At 36.6% G+C, this 16,657-nt stretch overlaps 1 protein-coding gene and 1 non-coding gene across 5 annotated transcripts; one reads left to right on the forward strand and one right to left on the reverse strand.

Annotated features, from left to right (window-relative positions):
• Positions 1–206: 206 nt before the first annotated feature.
• TRNAP-CGG (transfer RNA proline (anticodon CGG)) lies at positions 207–278 on the reverse strand. Its single transcript has one exon. It is a non-coding gene; the product is annotated as a tRNA-Pro (tRNA).
• Positions 279–5,329: 5,051 nt separating this feature from the next.
• EMB2757 (Transducin/WD40 repeat-like superfamily protein) lies at positions 5,330–14,796 on the forward strand. 4 transcript variants are annotated; one of them, XM_087334236.1, is made up of 14 exons: positions 5,330–5,435; positions 8,562–8,684; positions 11,206–11,268; positions 11,647–11,715; positions 11,793–11,849; positions 12,047–12,168; positions 12,378–12,448; positions 12,545–12,635; positions 12,840–12,906; positions 12,982–13,064; positions 13,187–13,278; positions 13,904–14,010; positions 14,112–14,175; positions 14,440–14,796. In XM_087334236.1, the coding sequence occupies exons 2-14, from the start codon at positions 8,566–8,568 to the stop codon at positions 14,551–14,553; spliced, it is 1,119 nt and encodes a 372-aa protein (XP_087190362.1). In that variant the 5' UTR covers positions 5,330–5,435; positions 8,562–8,565; the 3' UTR covers positions 14,554–14,796. The 4 variants fall into 4 exon arrangements, with proteins under 4 accessions (XP_087190362.1, XP_087190359.1, XP_087190360.1 ...); XM_087334233.1 differs by lacking the exon at positions 5,330–5,435 and adding an exon at positions 7,838–7,991 and having other exon boundaries at positions 8,552–8,684; XM_087334234.1 differs by lacking the exon at positions 5,330–5,435 and adding an exon at positions 8,228–8,355 and having other exon boundaries at positions 8,552–8,684.
• Positions 14,797–16,657: the final 1,861 nt, after the last annotated feature.

Consider the following 16,657-nt stretch of genomic DNA (forward strand, 5'->3'; position numbering starts at 1 on the left):
TAAATCTTTTCTCGTAATATGTCAGTAATCGAGTTGTGGCTTGGTGCTCGAGAATTCTACTATTAAATGTTGCAATTGAGAGTGCACAAGCTCGTGACACATGATATGTTCACAAAAGGAGATATAGATAGATTTTATTATTGCATTCAGAGGTCAAATGTGACCTAGAAGGACTAAAAATATAAGATTTTCACGTAACACAAATTGGGGTGTTGCGAGAATCGAACTCACGACCTCTCGCACCCGAAGCGAGAATCATACCACTAGACCAAACACCCAACTTCACTATTTTATACATATTTTATTTTCACATCATTATATCCTAAGTGTAGCTACATTAGATATTGCCATAGTTCTAGCCATACGTCTCATTCGTGTCATACTCAAACGCCAATATTCGTATCATACTCATACGTGAAAAGGCTCCAAGTATGATTGAAATCCATACGCGGTACATAGATATATTATATATACATATGGTGTATATGGTGTACATAGTGTGTGTGTGTGAGGGGGAGAGAGAGAGAGAGAGAGAGAGAGAGAGCGTGTGTGGTCTAGAGAGAGAAGCCTTGTTTTGCATGTGTGAGGAGACAGTGATTGAGTGTATATCTAGACTCTAGAGAGAGAGAGAGAGAGAGGAGCTATGGGTTTTGTCTGTGTGAGGGAGTATCTAATATGTATATTAGATATCTAGATTTTGTAGAGAGAGAAAATCTGTCAGTTCTCGTGTGAGAGAGAGAGAGAGAGTGTGTGTGTATGTGTGTCAGATGTCACTTCTATTCACAAAATATTATGAATATCAAAAATTAAAAAAACCAAAAAAAAGTCAAAAAAAAAAAAGAAGCCAAACGAATATCGCGTATCATACGCGTACGTTTGCAAACGTTCGCGTACGTCCAGTAAATTGGACGTACGCGAATATTAGGAACTATGGATATTGCCCTTGCAATATCTATTTGTCAAGAATGTCCACTTACCCTGTTGTTTACTATAGTTACCCGACCATTATTTGTGATGTTACAAAGGCTTGTAGCTAGTGATAATATTGTGAGTTTTGGTAGATAATCCTTTCATGTTTCTACAAGCTCGCATGAAAATCTTAAGATGGGATTTATATATGGGACCGACTGGCCTCAACATCCACATTACATATCAATTGGAGGAAGTATTGCCTCATATTGTGTATTGATAGGGATTCAAAATGTTTAAAATAGGAAGGATCATGTGAGGATATGACGTCGGCCACAACCAGTTAACTATGCAAACGAGGAACGCAATATCCAAGACAACAAAATAGCAGACGGAGCAGACAATAAAGAGACAGAGACACAAGTATTTTATGTGGAAAACCCGGAAAGGGAAAAACTACGGGAGTCCACAAACTCCGAACTATATCACTCTGCATAAGAAAGTACAAGGAGTCTCGTAGGCAACAACCTCGAGCTCGTCTTCGTCTAACAAACGGTTGCAACAGAGTTCAAACACCCTCTCACTATCTCTCTCTCTCTCTTACACTCTAGTTACAGAGGCAACGATAGTGTTCACTGCTAAAATGATTTGCCTTAGTTGTATTTATATTAATACAACTTTAGGGCTATTACAAATATGGTGTGTCGTAGGCGCATCAAAGACGTATTTACATATATGTCCTCTTTTGGATTCACCTTCGGATCCGACCTGATGCCATCCGTCCGATTCGGCTCTAGGTCGGAGTCATCCGGTTCGGTTCGGCTCATACTCATCCCATCCGGTCCTCGCTCTTTCGACTCTCGTTCGGCTCGTGCTCTGCCCATCCGGAGAGACCTATTTCCTAACAGATCGATGGCTGGAACTCTATTTTGTTGACACTAGGGTATGTATTAGGCATGAATTTTATCAATGGGCAATCAATTGAATGGATAACTAGTAAGTTCAGGGATAAGTTCATGTATTGGAAATCATAATCTTCGTCATTTCATGTATGTCCTAAAGTTATGCAATGTATTATGGAACCCATGATATTATATTTTTGTTGTGGCTCCCAAATAAAACATTGTATTATATTTTGAAACCTCAACGATTGTTGGTTCCTTGTCGACTAACACACAAAGGTCTGATGACTTACTCAAAGTCGTCCTATCAATAAGATTGTGGTCAGAGACTCACACTAAAACATATATAGATACTAAATTACTTAATTAACTCACTCTAACTACCAATATCCTCTATGATCCACTGTATAGACCACGAGTAAGAGGAAATTCAGATTAGCAGTTAACACAAAGATACTGAATAACAGTTAAGAATACTGAATAACAACTACATAGAATATACTCTAACTCAAAATTATATTAAACTTAGGCTCGAGAGTCTTTTCAAAAATTGTACTGTTGCCTATTCAGCAGGAATCCTACAATTATACTCAACTAACTAATATATTTTACTTGGCTTAATAATATTTTCTGACTATCATTTTACATTTGTCTGACTACACACTTGTCTGTTACAGATACCTTTCATTTTGACTACAACTATGACGACGACTATGATTATACTTCCGACTAACTCGTCGACTTATGCTTTTGGCTAGCCGACCGGCTTACATCGATAATTCAAAAAAGGATCACATGGGTTTTATGAAACCATCTAACAACCCCTAAGAACTTGGAGAGAGTTGCAACATTGAACTTATCTATGCATATTATGGCTTGTAGATTTTCATTACCCAATGATAGATTAGTTTGAAAGCAACTAAAGAGCATGGCATCCATGTGTTGTCCTTTATCCTTACAAAACTAAATATTTATCATGGGTTATATGATGTCAATGGAACCAAATTCAAATGGTAAGTGTGACTACTATCTCTTGTACATTGCTCGATTGAGTCTCTTCGATGTCATAATCTACGGTTGAATAAGGATGGAAGGTGCATAACTTAGATTACGGATGGTTGTAGATCTTAAAATGTAGTCTAAATTGCCAATCTAACAAATGTCTTCATTTGTAGCTTATTTATTCACGGTTCACCTTTGGGATAAAGAGATGTGGATTAACAATATGCAATTGTTTCTTTGGCATTGTTCAAGGGGAAGATAATACTCATTGTTTTGTACAATGACCAATTGCTTGCTTGATTTGAGCTTATATTTCTAAGATTTGACAAGGTATATCACATTGTTATTCAATTCCAAGAAAACGCTTGTTTGCACAATTCACATAACTCAAGCCAAGATAATAGATGAACATAAATTTCTTCCTTTTGAGATATTGGGGAACTTTGTTATGATTGGGATATATGCAATGCTTTTCTATACAAAGTTAGAGCACACCTACAAAAGTCGAAGGGAGTATTGATGTAGCCATTTTATTTATTAGAGCATGTAAAAAATCTTCCATTGGTGGAGTATTTGGCTTGGCTATCGACAATTCAACATTTCCCACTATTGGGGATCTAATGGAGGGTGGACCAGGCAAGGTCATGGGGTTATTGGTGCGAGAAGAAAGTGTTCCATGGAAGAGAGAAAGAAAGAGAAAGCACACACACAATGTAAAACACTAATCCAATATTTGGTGAGGAGTCATTTATCCACTTTGTGTCTTTTCACCATAACAAGAGCTTTTTTATTATTGTATTCGAAGGTGAAATATGCAATATAAGACTAGAATTGAAACATATTCTCATAATATGTTTGGAGTTTAGTAGTGGTTCAAAGCTCAATAATTTTACTATTAAAATTTGCAATTGAATGTATGCACAATTGTTGAGAGAATTTTGCAGGGATTGGCAATATTTGGAAAGCAAAACTCGAATGCAATAGGTGTAACATTCTATCAAAGGTTGATATCAAGACTTGTAAACTTACTTCTAATAAAATATGCATAGTTGACAAAGTTTCATTGCATGTCCCCAACAAACCATCTCACATCAAAGAGAATGCAAGCTAAGTTGCAAGGAAATGATTGTTGTGGATGATAGCAAAAGGGATAGGTGGATTTTAGCATGAATGTATTGGTTAGTGTGGGTTCCCACAGTCATAGGAGATGGTTTTGCACTTCAGTGCAAACATATGTGATATATCGAGTGAATCACAAGGTAGTACACTTTTCCGAGCCATGATATGTTTCAGTTGCAATGAGGTATTATCGATAGAGGAGGTATCATTTGATGAATGGAAAACGGGATAGAGAGGGATGGATGTAGCTTACCTTGGTAAGGTTTCCCAATGGAGACTAGGGGGTCATGGGTTCAAGTTTCAACCCTTACATTCCACAATGGCATCTAGTGAATTAAGAGGTATACATGCATGGAGTAATAGAAAAGTGATGAACTCAATATGTAATGCTAGTAGGGCAACAACTTATTACTAGGGTAAGCTAATTACGATAATGAGAGAGAGACACACATATTTTAAGAGGCCAAAATGGTCTATAATACCAAACAATTGATTGCATCTTAACTCTTGTCTCGGTTTTGAGAATGATAAACTGAAATAAAATAGTAAATAAGATAATAGAGAGAGAGAAAGATATATTAAGGTCTAAGACCAAAATTGGCCCATGAGACAAAATGCTTGCGATAATGGGATGTATACCCAATCATAGAAAACAAAACAAAATAAAATGGGGAAAACAAACATAAATAACAAAATTATATCATGGCATAAAAGTATGATGGAGTGTAGTATGCTTTATAACGGAACGACTATGTGTTGAGACTGGTTTCATTTCCAGCAAAATCTCTCGAAAATGAGCAAGAGATTAGGGGGTTTCGTTGGGGGTGTGGCCCATGGTCTCGATGTAAATGGTATCTTGACCATAGCTTCTAGGCAAGGTAACTCGTGTTTCCTTGTCTTCTTAATGGCTACTACATGACAATGAGTGACTTTGAAGCCTGATATCCGAGGGCGTTTGATTGCTCTTTGGTTTTCTGATTTAGAGAAGGAGAGACCGAGAGGCGCATGTGTGTGTCCATGTTCATCATCCCAGTGATTTTCTCCTCCAGAGAGAGAAAGAAAGAGAGCCGAGATAGCCGAGATGTATGTAGCTCAGTTGGTAAGGTTGCCCAATGGAGACAAGGTGAGAGGTCATGGTTTCAACCTCTACATTCCGCAATGACATCTAGTGAATTAAGAGATATATATGGTGGAATAGAGAGGTGAGAAAAATTGGGTTTCGAACTCACGAAGCAGTACTAATATTCTAAATGACTTACCACTAGGGTAAGCTAATTGTGATAAAAAAATAAGAGGGAGATGGAGAGAGAGATATTGAGCCAAGGGTATTTGGGGAGATAATGATAAAGGCAGGGGTATTTCCGGAATTATTATTATTCATGTGGGCAGCAAGCTTAGTTGAGCTTAAAACTTGTCGCCGGAAATCGTTTCTTTGGTCTGTCGTGGCGGCGACAGCGACGATATTAGAGTAGAAGATTTGCGAAGTAGGAAAAGGTAAGCTACCTCCTCTCTCTGTTCTGCATTGAAAGAGAGAGATTTTGTACTAGATTCTCTGTTTTTGCCTTTTCATTTCCTAAACTGGATCTCTGAAGAAGAAGAAGAAGAAGAAGAAAACAAAAGACAGAGGAAAGGAGGAGAAAGCCGACGTGAAGAACGACCAGGATCATATATTTTATATTCGTCGGATACCTTAGAAGGCAGATGTCTGGGATCAAATAGTTGTAAGAGAGCGCATGAGATCTTTTACCGGAGAGAGATAGATATATATGAAGCTCTACTAGAGATCAAATCAACCTATGAGACAGATCATGATTGCAAATATGGGTGAATTATTGTCATGCACACAACAAAAAAATAAAAGCTCCATGTTTATTAAAGATCATGATAATGAACTTAATGCATGCTATTGAGTGATTTTGGAGATGTTTTACAACCATAAAATGCATAACTTTTACCTATGAGTTGAGTAAGTAGAGGAGACATTGTATCAGAGGTTGGTTGGTGTGTGGAGCTAGGCTATGATGAAGTTCAGCAAGTGTATTCAGGTGTCCTCATCTGAATTGGACATGGAGATGAATGATTTTCACGATCAAGTGATGGTACCGCACATGTGCCTTGTGTCTTGGTACTCATGGTGTTCTATTGTCACAAATGTTCCTCTTTACACTCTACGGTGACTCCTTGACACTTTGTCAGTAGAGATGTGGGCCTACGAAAAAAGTCAGTAATGCATGATTGCCATAACATCCTGTGCACTGACATGAAGGTTGTTTCCCTATGCGTTTGAAGGTTGAGCAAGATTTAGCCAAAGTGTTGCGGGCCAGCATTTTCTATCATTAGTCAAATAGAGGTGAAGTCAGCATAGAGGGTGGCATGATTCTCTTTGATGTGGTTGTACGTAAGTTGGCCATCAACACAACATATTCCTCGCTCTCAATCCCTCCTTCACACAGTTTTCAAAATCAGATTACTGACAAGTATCCGATGGATATAGGAGCTCTCTAATAAAAGGTACTCAAGACAGACACGTAAGTCTTCAACTCAATTGGGAAAATGGTGACGATCATTGTTGATATGCTAAAATGCAAGAATGGCTTGAACACACTACCTCCATTTCTATATAGCTTAATTTTCTATACTGATATCATTAAATTGGACAATGAAAGAACATGAGTCAGCCCCATTACGTCTCTTGGTAGGAAGCTAGTGCACTATGATCCACTGTTTTACACGTTGTATGATGGATTTATTATGAGGCCTTCTCATATGAATACTCATCTATCTCATGTGCTCTGTAATGTGGTGGTAGGTCAGCTCAAGTTCTCTTCACATCAATCAGAAATTGAGATGGGCAGATATATCTGCAAACCTATGGAAGAACTGATCTGCTAACTATGTCATTGGGATTTGGAATTAGAATAACATTATGCATGCGATTGTGGTGTTTTTTTATGAAATAAGATGGAGATACCACAACCTCTTCAAACAAGTCTTTGGCCTGCAAAGCAAGATCATGGAATTTGAAAACTAACGGTGTTTGGGGTTAGGAAAATGTCACTCTTGTGGGAGAAGCCGATTGTTCGGGCTGAGAGCTGACAGTTGAAGACAAGGAGAAGCCGACTGTTCGGGCTGAGTGACGACAGTCAAAGACATGGAGTATCCGACTGGTCGAGTTGGGAGCCGACAGTTGAAGACATGGAGAGTCGACAACATTGTATAAGTGATCCAAGTCGTAGACACGACCGACTAGACGGGCCGACCGGATGGTCGACGACAAGGCCGACTGGACAGTTGACACTGGAGTTGGCTAGTCGATCAGTTGGCTGATTAACGGATAAAGTTATTACTATAATAATAGGAATAATAGTAGTAGTCTACATTTGTAAATAGCCCATACAATGTATAATATATAAATACACTTAGGGCAAACATTATGGAAGAGAAGAAGTTAGGGTGTAATTGTGTAGTGTGTTAGCAAGAGTGAGTACACAGAGAAGAGAGAGCGTGAGTGAGCGGTGTGATAAACAGACTAGACACCAAGAGCCCTGTGTGGCTGATACACTCTGATCAGGGAGTGTTGTATTTTGCTTTGACTTGCGCACCTTTGTTTTTGATATAGTGAAATCTCTGTTGCCCGTGGTTTTTTCCTGTTTAGGGTTTTCCACGTAAAACTTGTGTGCATTGTGTATTTGTCTATTTTGCTGTTTTCACGTTCTGTCTGTGCATTTCAGCATATCTTCCTCATTGATTTACGATCCCATCTCAATACTTGGGACAATGCTTGCTAGGACTCAAGAGACATAGAGAGAAGTTGAATGACAACAATACAACCATGAAAACTCATCAACAGAGACTAATCAAGACTTTCTTTAGCCATATCACTCATGCTACGAATCAATCAAGGACTCCACAAATGAGGTCTTGATCAAAACACTTGAAAGGGGTTACAATAGATCGGGCAATAGCAATGTGCTATGCATGTAGGCCATGATCATTCGGACTATGGGCTTGTCACTCTTGTCACCGACAATTCAGAACCATTATTACCTGTCCGCAAAGGTGCTTCCCTTGCTTTGGATCTCCATCTTGGAGAGGTTCACGTTGGAGATATTTTGAAGAACAAAAGTTTTAGTCTATCTAAGATTAGAATCTTAAACTCTTAGCTATACTTCTTTTGGTTTAGTATCCTATATTTAGTTATAGTTTATTTTGATTTTTTGCTCTCAAAGACGAGACAGAATTTCAAGATGTAATCTCTTGTTCAGTCTTATTGCCTCTTAAAAGATGTCGTTCTTCTGGCGTTTTTTCATAATGGGTATTATATTAGTAGATATAATAGACTGAATGATATTCTAGGTCACGTGACCATTTAGTGAAACCCCAACTTACAACGATTGCTGAAAATATGTGATGGATCACAAGGGTACATGCATGAGAAAGTACCTCTTCCTGCCTTTTCTCTCCACTACTGATAAGGAATTGCTCATGCCCCTAAACACTAAACCCCCCTAAATCCTTTACCCAAACCTCTAATACTTTGTTAAAATATGAGAACTAGAAGCAGATGCTTACTTACATTACTTGGATTCATTGCTAATCTTTTCAATTTATTTGATCAGGCTTAGGAACTGATATGGCGGTGGAAAAGGCTTCTCATCCTCTCCCCCCTCCAGACCCCGTTGGTATCTTGCGTGGACACAAAGCTTCTATCACAACGACTGCATTTCATGGATCCTCCTTACTCCTCTCAGGGTAACATCTGATACTTTTACCTTTGTTTTCCATGGAATGTGCTTCTTTTCCAGCAGTTGTGATGTGTCTGCACAGGACATCATTTTTATCTTTATAGTTTCCTAGGTTTGATTAGATGTCTACAGCTGCTTCTTACAATGGGCATTTTTGAGCTAATTGTTACCTTTGTTTAATTTTTGGATCTGGCCATTGATTTATGCTATATATACTTATAGTAAACCATGATGTCAGAGGTCTAATTAAATATAAAAAATGATATTTGATATTTTGAGTTTCAGTGGGCAGATTAAAAATGTTAAGGGAACAAGAGGAGGATTTCATGTATTTAATATAGCCAACTTGTAACTTGTCATGGCAATGTTATCTGTACTTGAATGGAAGCCATGAGCAAAATTCTTAATAATATATTAGAGATGCATGTGTAAATTTGTCTGGGAATGTTCAAATTATAAATTGTATTTGATATTTTTAATTTCACTGGGCATATTAGAAATTGCAAGAGAACAAAGGATGACTTCATTGATTTTATATATCCAAGTTTTTCTGTAACTTGTTATTGCAATGTTCTTTGTTCTTGAAAGGAAGTTGTGATGCCAAATGATTAATAATATAATAGGCGATTCAAGTCCGAATTTGTCTGAGATTGTTTGAATTTGAAATGACAAAACAAGAGCATTATACCTGCATAAAATAACAAATATAGGGTATAGTTTGTTGTTTCCATGTTTTAAGAATTTTTGTGGAAAAGAAAGAGCCATAGTCCTTGCTATACCCATTATTTGTATAAGTGATGAATATTTTTGTAATACAGGATTTAAATTTTTCTGGGAATGCAATAAATGAAAGAAGAGGACTTGATGCTTATGATAATTCCTATATGTGCTATTTAATAATTCACAGTCAAAATGACAAAATGTGCTATTTAATAATATGTGCTATTTGTTAGTTTTTGTGGAGAAAGAAAGAAAGATATCTTAACGTCTTTTAAGAGGCCAAAATGGCCTATAAGACCAAATAAGATATTACATCTTGAGTGTTGTCTCGTCTTTGAGAACAAATCAAAATAAAATAAATATTACACAGTAAATATAAAAGTAAATAAGATGAAAAGAGAAGAAACGAGGGAATCTGGTTTTTGGCACATGTGAGATTCTCAAGTTAGGTATATTGTAGCTTTTGTCTTCGAAAGATCTCTAGCATAGGTCGATCCAGAATGGAAATGTCTCCGAAGTGAGGGAAGCACCTACGATGGCGGGAGATAATGGCTTTTATCTGTCGATGACAAGGGTGATGGGGCTAAAGAAAGTTGTGATTGTTCTTTGTGGATGAGCTTGTGTGGCTGTATTCTTCAACAACTTTTCCCGATGTCTCTTGAGCTCTAGCAAGAAAAGTCCTAGGCATTGTTGGTCCTCATATTCCATTACCTTGCGTAGTGGGCCGAAGCCTTGTTTAAAGAGGCAATGGTATCTCCCTCTGATTTCATAAAAGACACTACAATGACAAACATAGTGTTCCTCCAATTCCACTCCTTGATGACACAATTGGCAAATTCTCTCTTCTAGAGGTAGTTGTGTATATCTGCCTACCTCAATCTGTAGCTGATGTGATGAAGTTCTTAGCTGCCCTTTCACACTACGCAACGCATAGGATAGATGTATGTCCATATAGGTGGCCTGATGACAAATCCATCCTCCGATGTATGTAAGAAGTGCGTCTTATAGTGGGCCATCTTTGTACCAAGTGTTTTGGGGCTGATCCATGTTATCTTGTTTTCCAAGTTAATAATATCAGTTCGGATCACTCTATTCATTTCCACTTTGGTCATATTTAGGTGGGGACAGTCCAAGCTATATTGGAACGGCGGTAGTGCATTTATACTCATGCCATGCGACTCGAACCATTGCTGCATTTCAGCATACCAACAATGTGTGTCTCCATTTTCAGCAAGTTGTCTTGATGACATAAGTACCAAACTTGGGTACCTTCGTTTAGGGAGCTCCCACAGACATTGGATAAATGTCACTGATCGGAACAATGCCTCGGTTATTATAGGTGCTGCTCCCATCTCTGCCCGGATTATATCGTGGGGCACCGATGAGAAATGACAAAATGGAATGGCAATATGTACCCCCCCGATGGTTGTTCCCTCCATAGGTGGAGGTTGGTTTCAATTAGGACATAATGGGGGATATCTTACCTGCCACTAAATTGTATCATTATAGGCTTGTATTTGCTTATTGCATTGGTAATGGAAACTATGGTGTAGTTTAAAAAAAATTAAAAATTCACAGTCAAAATGTTTTGTTTTAGATGAATTAAACTTGGTGAGTTGCATCAAGATGTTATGAAGAGTATGTGCTAACATTACAGAAGAAAATGTATAATGTGATCAATGGACATCTTTTTTGGGTGTGATTATTCTGCTTCAAAATAACATGCAATCAATTAATATAACGTTAGAGTCTCAACTTGTTGATTCTTCTTCATAATGATATCTATGCTTTTAATGATCTTGGTTTAGGGATTTAGACGGAGAACTCAAAATATGGGATATGGTTAAGCGTCGACCATTGACTTCTGCCAGGTATGTGTTTGCTCGTGGTGACATTGTTCCTGCAGTGCTCATAGGAAATTATTATTATTACGAAAGACCTAATTATATTGGAAGTAAAGCTGATGCATTGTCTGTATACACTTAAAAATCTGGGGTAATTGTTAAAGAAGACATTACTATTTTGGAAGTACAGTTGTTGATAAACCCATTAGTTTGGTATATAATTGAATAGTAGGAGTTTACATTATCCAAAAGGAAGGATCAGAAATTTATGTGGTTACACATGTAATACTTGTACATTAGAATGGTATTTATTGGATTCTTGCTGCTATATTAACAACAAAAAAATGATTAGGATTTCTCCTGCTCTAAATTCTCTTATTGATGATTTGTCGGTTATTCACCCAGGGTGCATAATCCAGCTGCTGGTGTGATTGGTATTGCATCTCATGAGAGTTTGGGAAGCAAAATCTTGAGGTAAGTTTTGGTCTTTTCTTCATTGTAATATGTGCATATTTATAATGTGCTTGGTGTTAAAGTTTTTTCTCATGTAGCCAGGGCCGTGATGGCACTGTGAAAGTTTGGCAACTAACTGACGTATCCTTGTCAAGGTATAAGGACTTGCCAAACATAGTGGTTATTGCCAGATAAAAAAATCTTTATTGTTTGTGCATAAACGGGTCTTTCCGTATTTGTTATTCCAAATTATAGTTTCATTTTGGTCTTATTCTTTCTAACTTTTATGTTGTTTTGAAAATTCATTGTTTATCATTTAAAAAAATGACAGAGGCATTTGTTATGAGTACAGGCAGCCTTTGATCACAATTCAGACAGATTCATATCATTTTTGTAAACTTTCAATTTCAAGACCATCATCTTATGAAGTAGAGAGTGAAAGGTCAGGTGCATCACGGTGCAATGGCTCAGACTGTGAGTACAAGGGAATCATGTGTAGTCCTTAATTTGGTAATTTTAATCATATATTGCAAGGATAAAGAATCCTTAAAATTCTTTATTCTATTTTGTAATGCTATAGTCTAATTAGTTTTGATTTTTGTAATGCTATAATCTATTAATATCCTTAGTTTTGTAATCCTATAGTCTTATTCTAAGGGCGTTCTATTTATTTTTTCTTGCAGCTACTGAAGGCCTTCCATGTTCTGATAGAGGGAAGCCTTTTTTGGCTCTAGCGGGCAGAAATCCCTCCATGGTATAATCTCTTCCTGAAGATATTAAAATGTCATCATCATCATTTTATACATTTCTTTGTGCAATATTGTATCAATTTAAAACATTTGAATTGAAGGTGGAAGTGTGGGATGTAGCAGCTGGCAAGCTAGCGATTCAATTTGGCCAGGAGGCATCTCAAGATTTACAAAGTCCAGTGAAGTCTTCTGGTATGTATGCATGTATGTGTTGAACACTTAATCTATTGGTTCCAGATTTACTTGTAAACTTAATTGGCACAAAATGTTTCAATTATCAAGATCGCTATATTATGTATCTCAATTGAGTCTCAGAATTGTTTTTTATACTCTCCAGTTCCCTGACATTTGTTTTGCATGAGCAATAACTATTTGTTGCGTGATCCATTTATGCAGGAATGTGTATGACACTTCAGGCATTTACATTGCCAAATGCCAATGGATTTTTGAACGTTATTGCTGGGTAAGTAAATGTCCGTATTGGTTAGTCATCTGAACAAGAAACTCGACACTGTTTTAGTTCTGCTACAACATGAAGGTATGAAGATGGAAGCATAGCAATGTGGGATGTGCGTAGCACAAAAATACCTTTGTTAACGACGAGATTTCATCAGGAACCAGGTTCAATCTACACTTTTTCAGATTGTATTGTCTAAATCTACATTTTTTGAATATTGTGTCAGTAGGTAGGAAATAAGTTTAATTCACATAGCATTTGATTTTTACAAGTTTATGTACAACAGTGTTGAGCATATCACTAGATGGCCCTTGTCATGGTGGAGTTTCCGGAGCTGCTGATAATAAAACAGTCTTCTTTAGTGTGGATTATCAACAGGTAATGAATGCCTCTTGTAATTCTGATATATTATTTCCCATTGTGGTAGTGTAGGGTTTAGGGTAACAGATTGGAACTGCATAAAAGTGTATTGCACTTGAGAAAAGATGGAAATTAGTTAGGTGGATTGTGAAGAATTGATTAATAGGAGAACCTTAGGGATTCTTCAAGATGGAAATTAGTTAGGTGGATTGTGAAGAATTGATTAATAGGAGAGCCTTAGGGATTCTTCAATTGGATCTGTTTCACCAAAATTTTCCTTAACACTATCTACATTCCAATTAACTGAAAATAATTTTAGTTTTTTGGATGCCTTAATGAATGGAATAAATTAAAATTTCATTATATTTTCTTCTTGTGAAAGGTGCTTGTAGAGCTATTTGCATCTTTTGGAATGAAAGCATTCTAAAAGTAGTAATATTTATAGATCTATCTATGTGTCTATTGTTCTATGTATAGATAAGATATATCGCTTAGTTAGAAATTCCACAAATGAACTAATAGACTGGCTAGTGGGATGCATGAAAAACATTGTTTGTAGTGGTCCTTAATAATTGAGAAAACAATGCAATTTGCATCACAAGTTGTGATATGCACTGATTGTTAAAACACATATTTTGGACAGAACACATGCTGTATACAAAAAGAAATAGTGCACGAACATCCTGGCATTCAAGATGTGTGTATTAGGAGAGATGATAAAATCGTTGCAACAGCTGGTTGGGATCGCAGGTTGGTACTTAATGAAATGCGTATTATATGGTTTATGTTCAACTCTACAGAGAATTTTAATATTTTCTCAGTAATCTTCTTATTCTAACATTCTCTATTAGAGTGCGGATATATGACTACAGAAGGCGTCGACCTGTGGCAATACTAAGATATCATGCAGATTTGGTAATCCTTCTCTTTAAAAGATCAAGAATTAAATGTTTAAAATTGTTTTTACATCAGTGGAACTTGTTTTGTTTTATTTTAATTTTTAAGCTGAAAATATCTTTGTGAGTATAAATGATTTATTTCCTTTTTTAAACGTTTTTATAGCTAATACTTTTGTGTGGCACATTATATTTGTTACTGGTACTTCCATGTGAGGTGAAAAGCCACAAAACTCAACAAATACACCAAAAATGAGATCAAAATGATTGTTGTTATTTGCAGGTAAATTCTGTTAGTTTTTCAAATGATTGTAGACTTTTAGCTTCTGCTTCAAAGGATGGGACCATTGCCTTATGGTCTCTTTATCCACCAAAGGACGTGAAAGTTCTGACCTAAATGGCATATCACATTATCAAAAGTGTGGAAACAGATTCTTACATCTAATGAAAAATATACTGAACAATGTACACACGACATGCAGTTCTTAACTTAATTTTATGTATTATACATGACATAACCCTTGGATATTATTCCTAGAAAACCCCGCCACTCTTATATGTACATGCATATCTATATGTTGTGTAGCAATACATGATGTTTCAATTGATTATCAAATATATACTTGTGACTCTTTCAACATTGAATTCTATAAAGCAAATAGTACAAAGGGGTTTGAATTTTCTTGAAAGGAGTTTCTATGGTGTCCATGTTGTGTATGTTTTGATTATGGAATGGAAAGCCAATCAACTTTGCATGGTGGGATAGTGTGGAAGGTAATGGGCAAATTATATTTTGTATGTTACAAATTCTGTGTAAGTAGCAGGAAAGTATGTATGCTCTAGTGTACCCATTTTAGTAGGGTTTTATGGCCACAATTGAATGGTACTAAATTTGGATACTAAATTATAAGCATGATATAAAGCAATGCTAAATCATGTGCGCAAACAAATTTTGTATGGGTGCCACACAATAAGCGAAGAAAGCTCTACTTAGTGTAATAGTACCATAGTATGAACCATATGTACATTCGCATTCTCGAATGTTTCAATCATTCGAGTATGGTAAACACCCTCGACGTATGGTAAATACCATACTTTTGTATTCATTATTTCTTATAAGGTAATTTTTTTAAAGGTAACAGTGTAAAAGAAAACATAAAAATGTTTTGATAACATACGCATTCGTATGAAAAAGAATGTTTGCCAATGCATTCGAGTATATTACATACTATTGAGTGTACAATTTATTTTTGCCATGTTATCTTCAATTGTTTTGATGCACACGATGGTAAGCTGCTTTTCAAATTTGTTTCAAAAATTGATGTCTTGGCTACATCCACCTCGAAACACTATATATTAAGGATACATTCTAGTGATGAGTTTATATTTGCACATGGCCTAAATTAAGGACTTGTACATGAGTAATGATGTATGGGATGCATGCTTTTTTTCTCTAGTTGATTCATATCATTAGGTTAAATGCGCCTTTGGAAGAACTATGGAGCATGCCTAAAAATCTAGGGAATGAAGAACATGTTTTTTTTTGGGAACTATGATATTATCTCTTCTTATGCTTCATGTATCCACATTAATATTTTTGAATGGGCACCCCGCCCCCTCTCACCTTTATTATCATGATCTTTTTCATAAATATAAGCTAGCGTGATTATCCAAACAACTTGAAAATGTAGCTAGAAAATTTTGTATATATGCTTTCCGTGAGCACCTTTGTAGATTGCAAAATGAAAATATTTGATAGTTTGCATGGAAATATATGCTTAAATGGTCACATAAGCATTTCTGTGTTATTTTTCAATGTCTTTGTCACCATTTCGACCTACCCTTTATAGAAATCTTTTTATGAAAACGAAGCCAAAGCAGTTTTCAAAACATCACTTGTGGAAGAGACTTCCTACTTGATTTACTGCAGTTTTTGGCCTTGCATCGAACATCCAATGGACTACGGACTAAGAAATGGGCACTGCATGAAAATATGTATTTAGGGAGACCGCCCCATGAAGTACATCTTGTGCCTACGGGTCAATATAACTATCCAATACACTTGAAATCAGAGTATCCTGATAGGGTTCCCTTGTAGTGGGCCACGAAGCTACAAGCTCTACGGGAGCAGTATTCTCTGAAAAGGGAAGGCCCTGACGAATAAAGGTTAGTGACATGCCCACTTGGAGACTTATGATCTCTATGGTCAATGGAAATGGACACTCCATAGATTTCTTTTTCAAGCTCAATTGTAAAATGTATTCATCACCATATCTATGTTTTTCGTTATGCTATGACCATAACTATTTGGAAACTTACTTTTGAAAGCAATCATGTTGGGTTCAAATTGAATTGCCTTACCTCTTCTGGAAGGGAGATATGTGTCGTAACTTTGTTGGAAGGGCCCCCGGGAGCCTTCAGCTCGGAACGCACACGTTTTCTCAAAAACTTCTGCTTCCAATGCGCAGAACCAGCCGATGAATCGTTTTGATTTATTGTTG

Source organism: Azolla caroliniana, unplaced genomic scaffold (genome assembly GCF_043228905.1).
Source record: "Azolla caroliniana isolate FFs.n. ecotype wild unplaced genomic scaffold, voAzoCaro1.0.p SCAF_18, whole genome shotgun sequence".
In the NCBI taxonomy this organism is placed as follows: domain Eukaryota; kingdom Viridiplantae; phylum Streptophyta; class Polypodiopsida; order Salviniales; family Salviniaceae; genus Azolla; species Azolla caroliniana.

Bases quoted from the DNA above. Each gene is read 5' to 3' on its own strand.
- EMB2757 (XM_087334233.1), top strand. From the start codon at position 7,907: ATGCATGTAGGCCATGATCATTCGGACTATGGGCTTGTCACTCTTGTC. The intron at 13,065-13,186 runs GTTCAATCTACA...TATGTACAACAG, and splicing joins GAGATTTCATCAGGAACCAG to TGTTGAGCATATCACTAGAT. The intron at 14,011-14,111 runs GTTGGTACTTAA...ATTCTCTATTAG, and splicing joins ACAGCTGGTTGGGATCGCAG to AGTGCGGATATATGACTACA.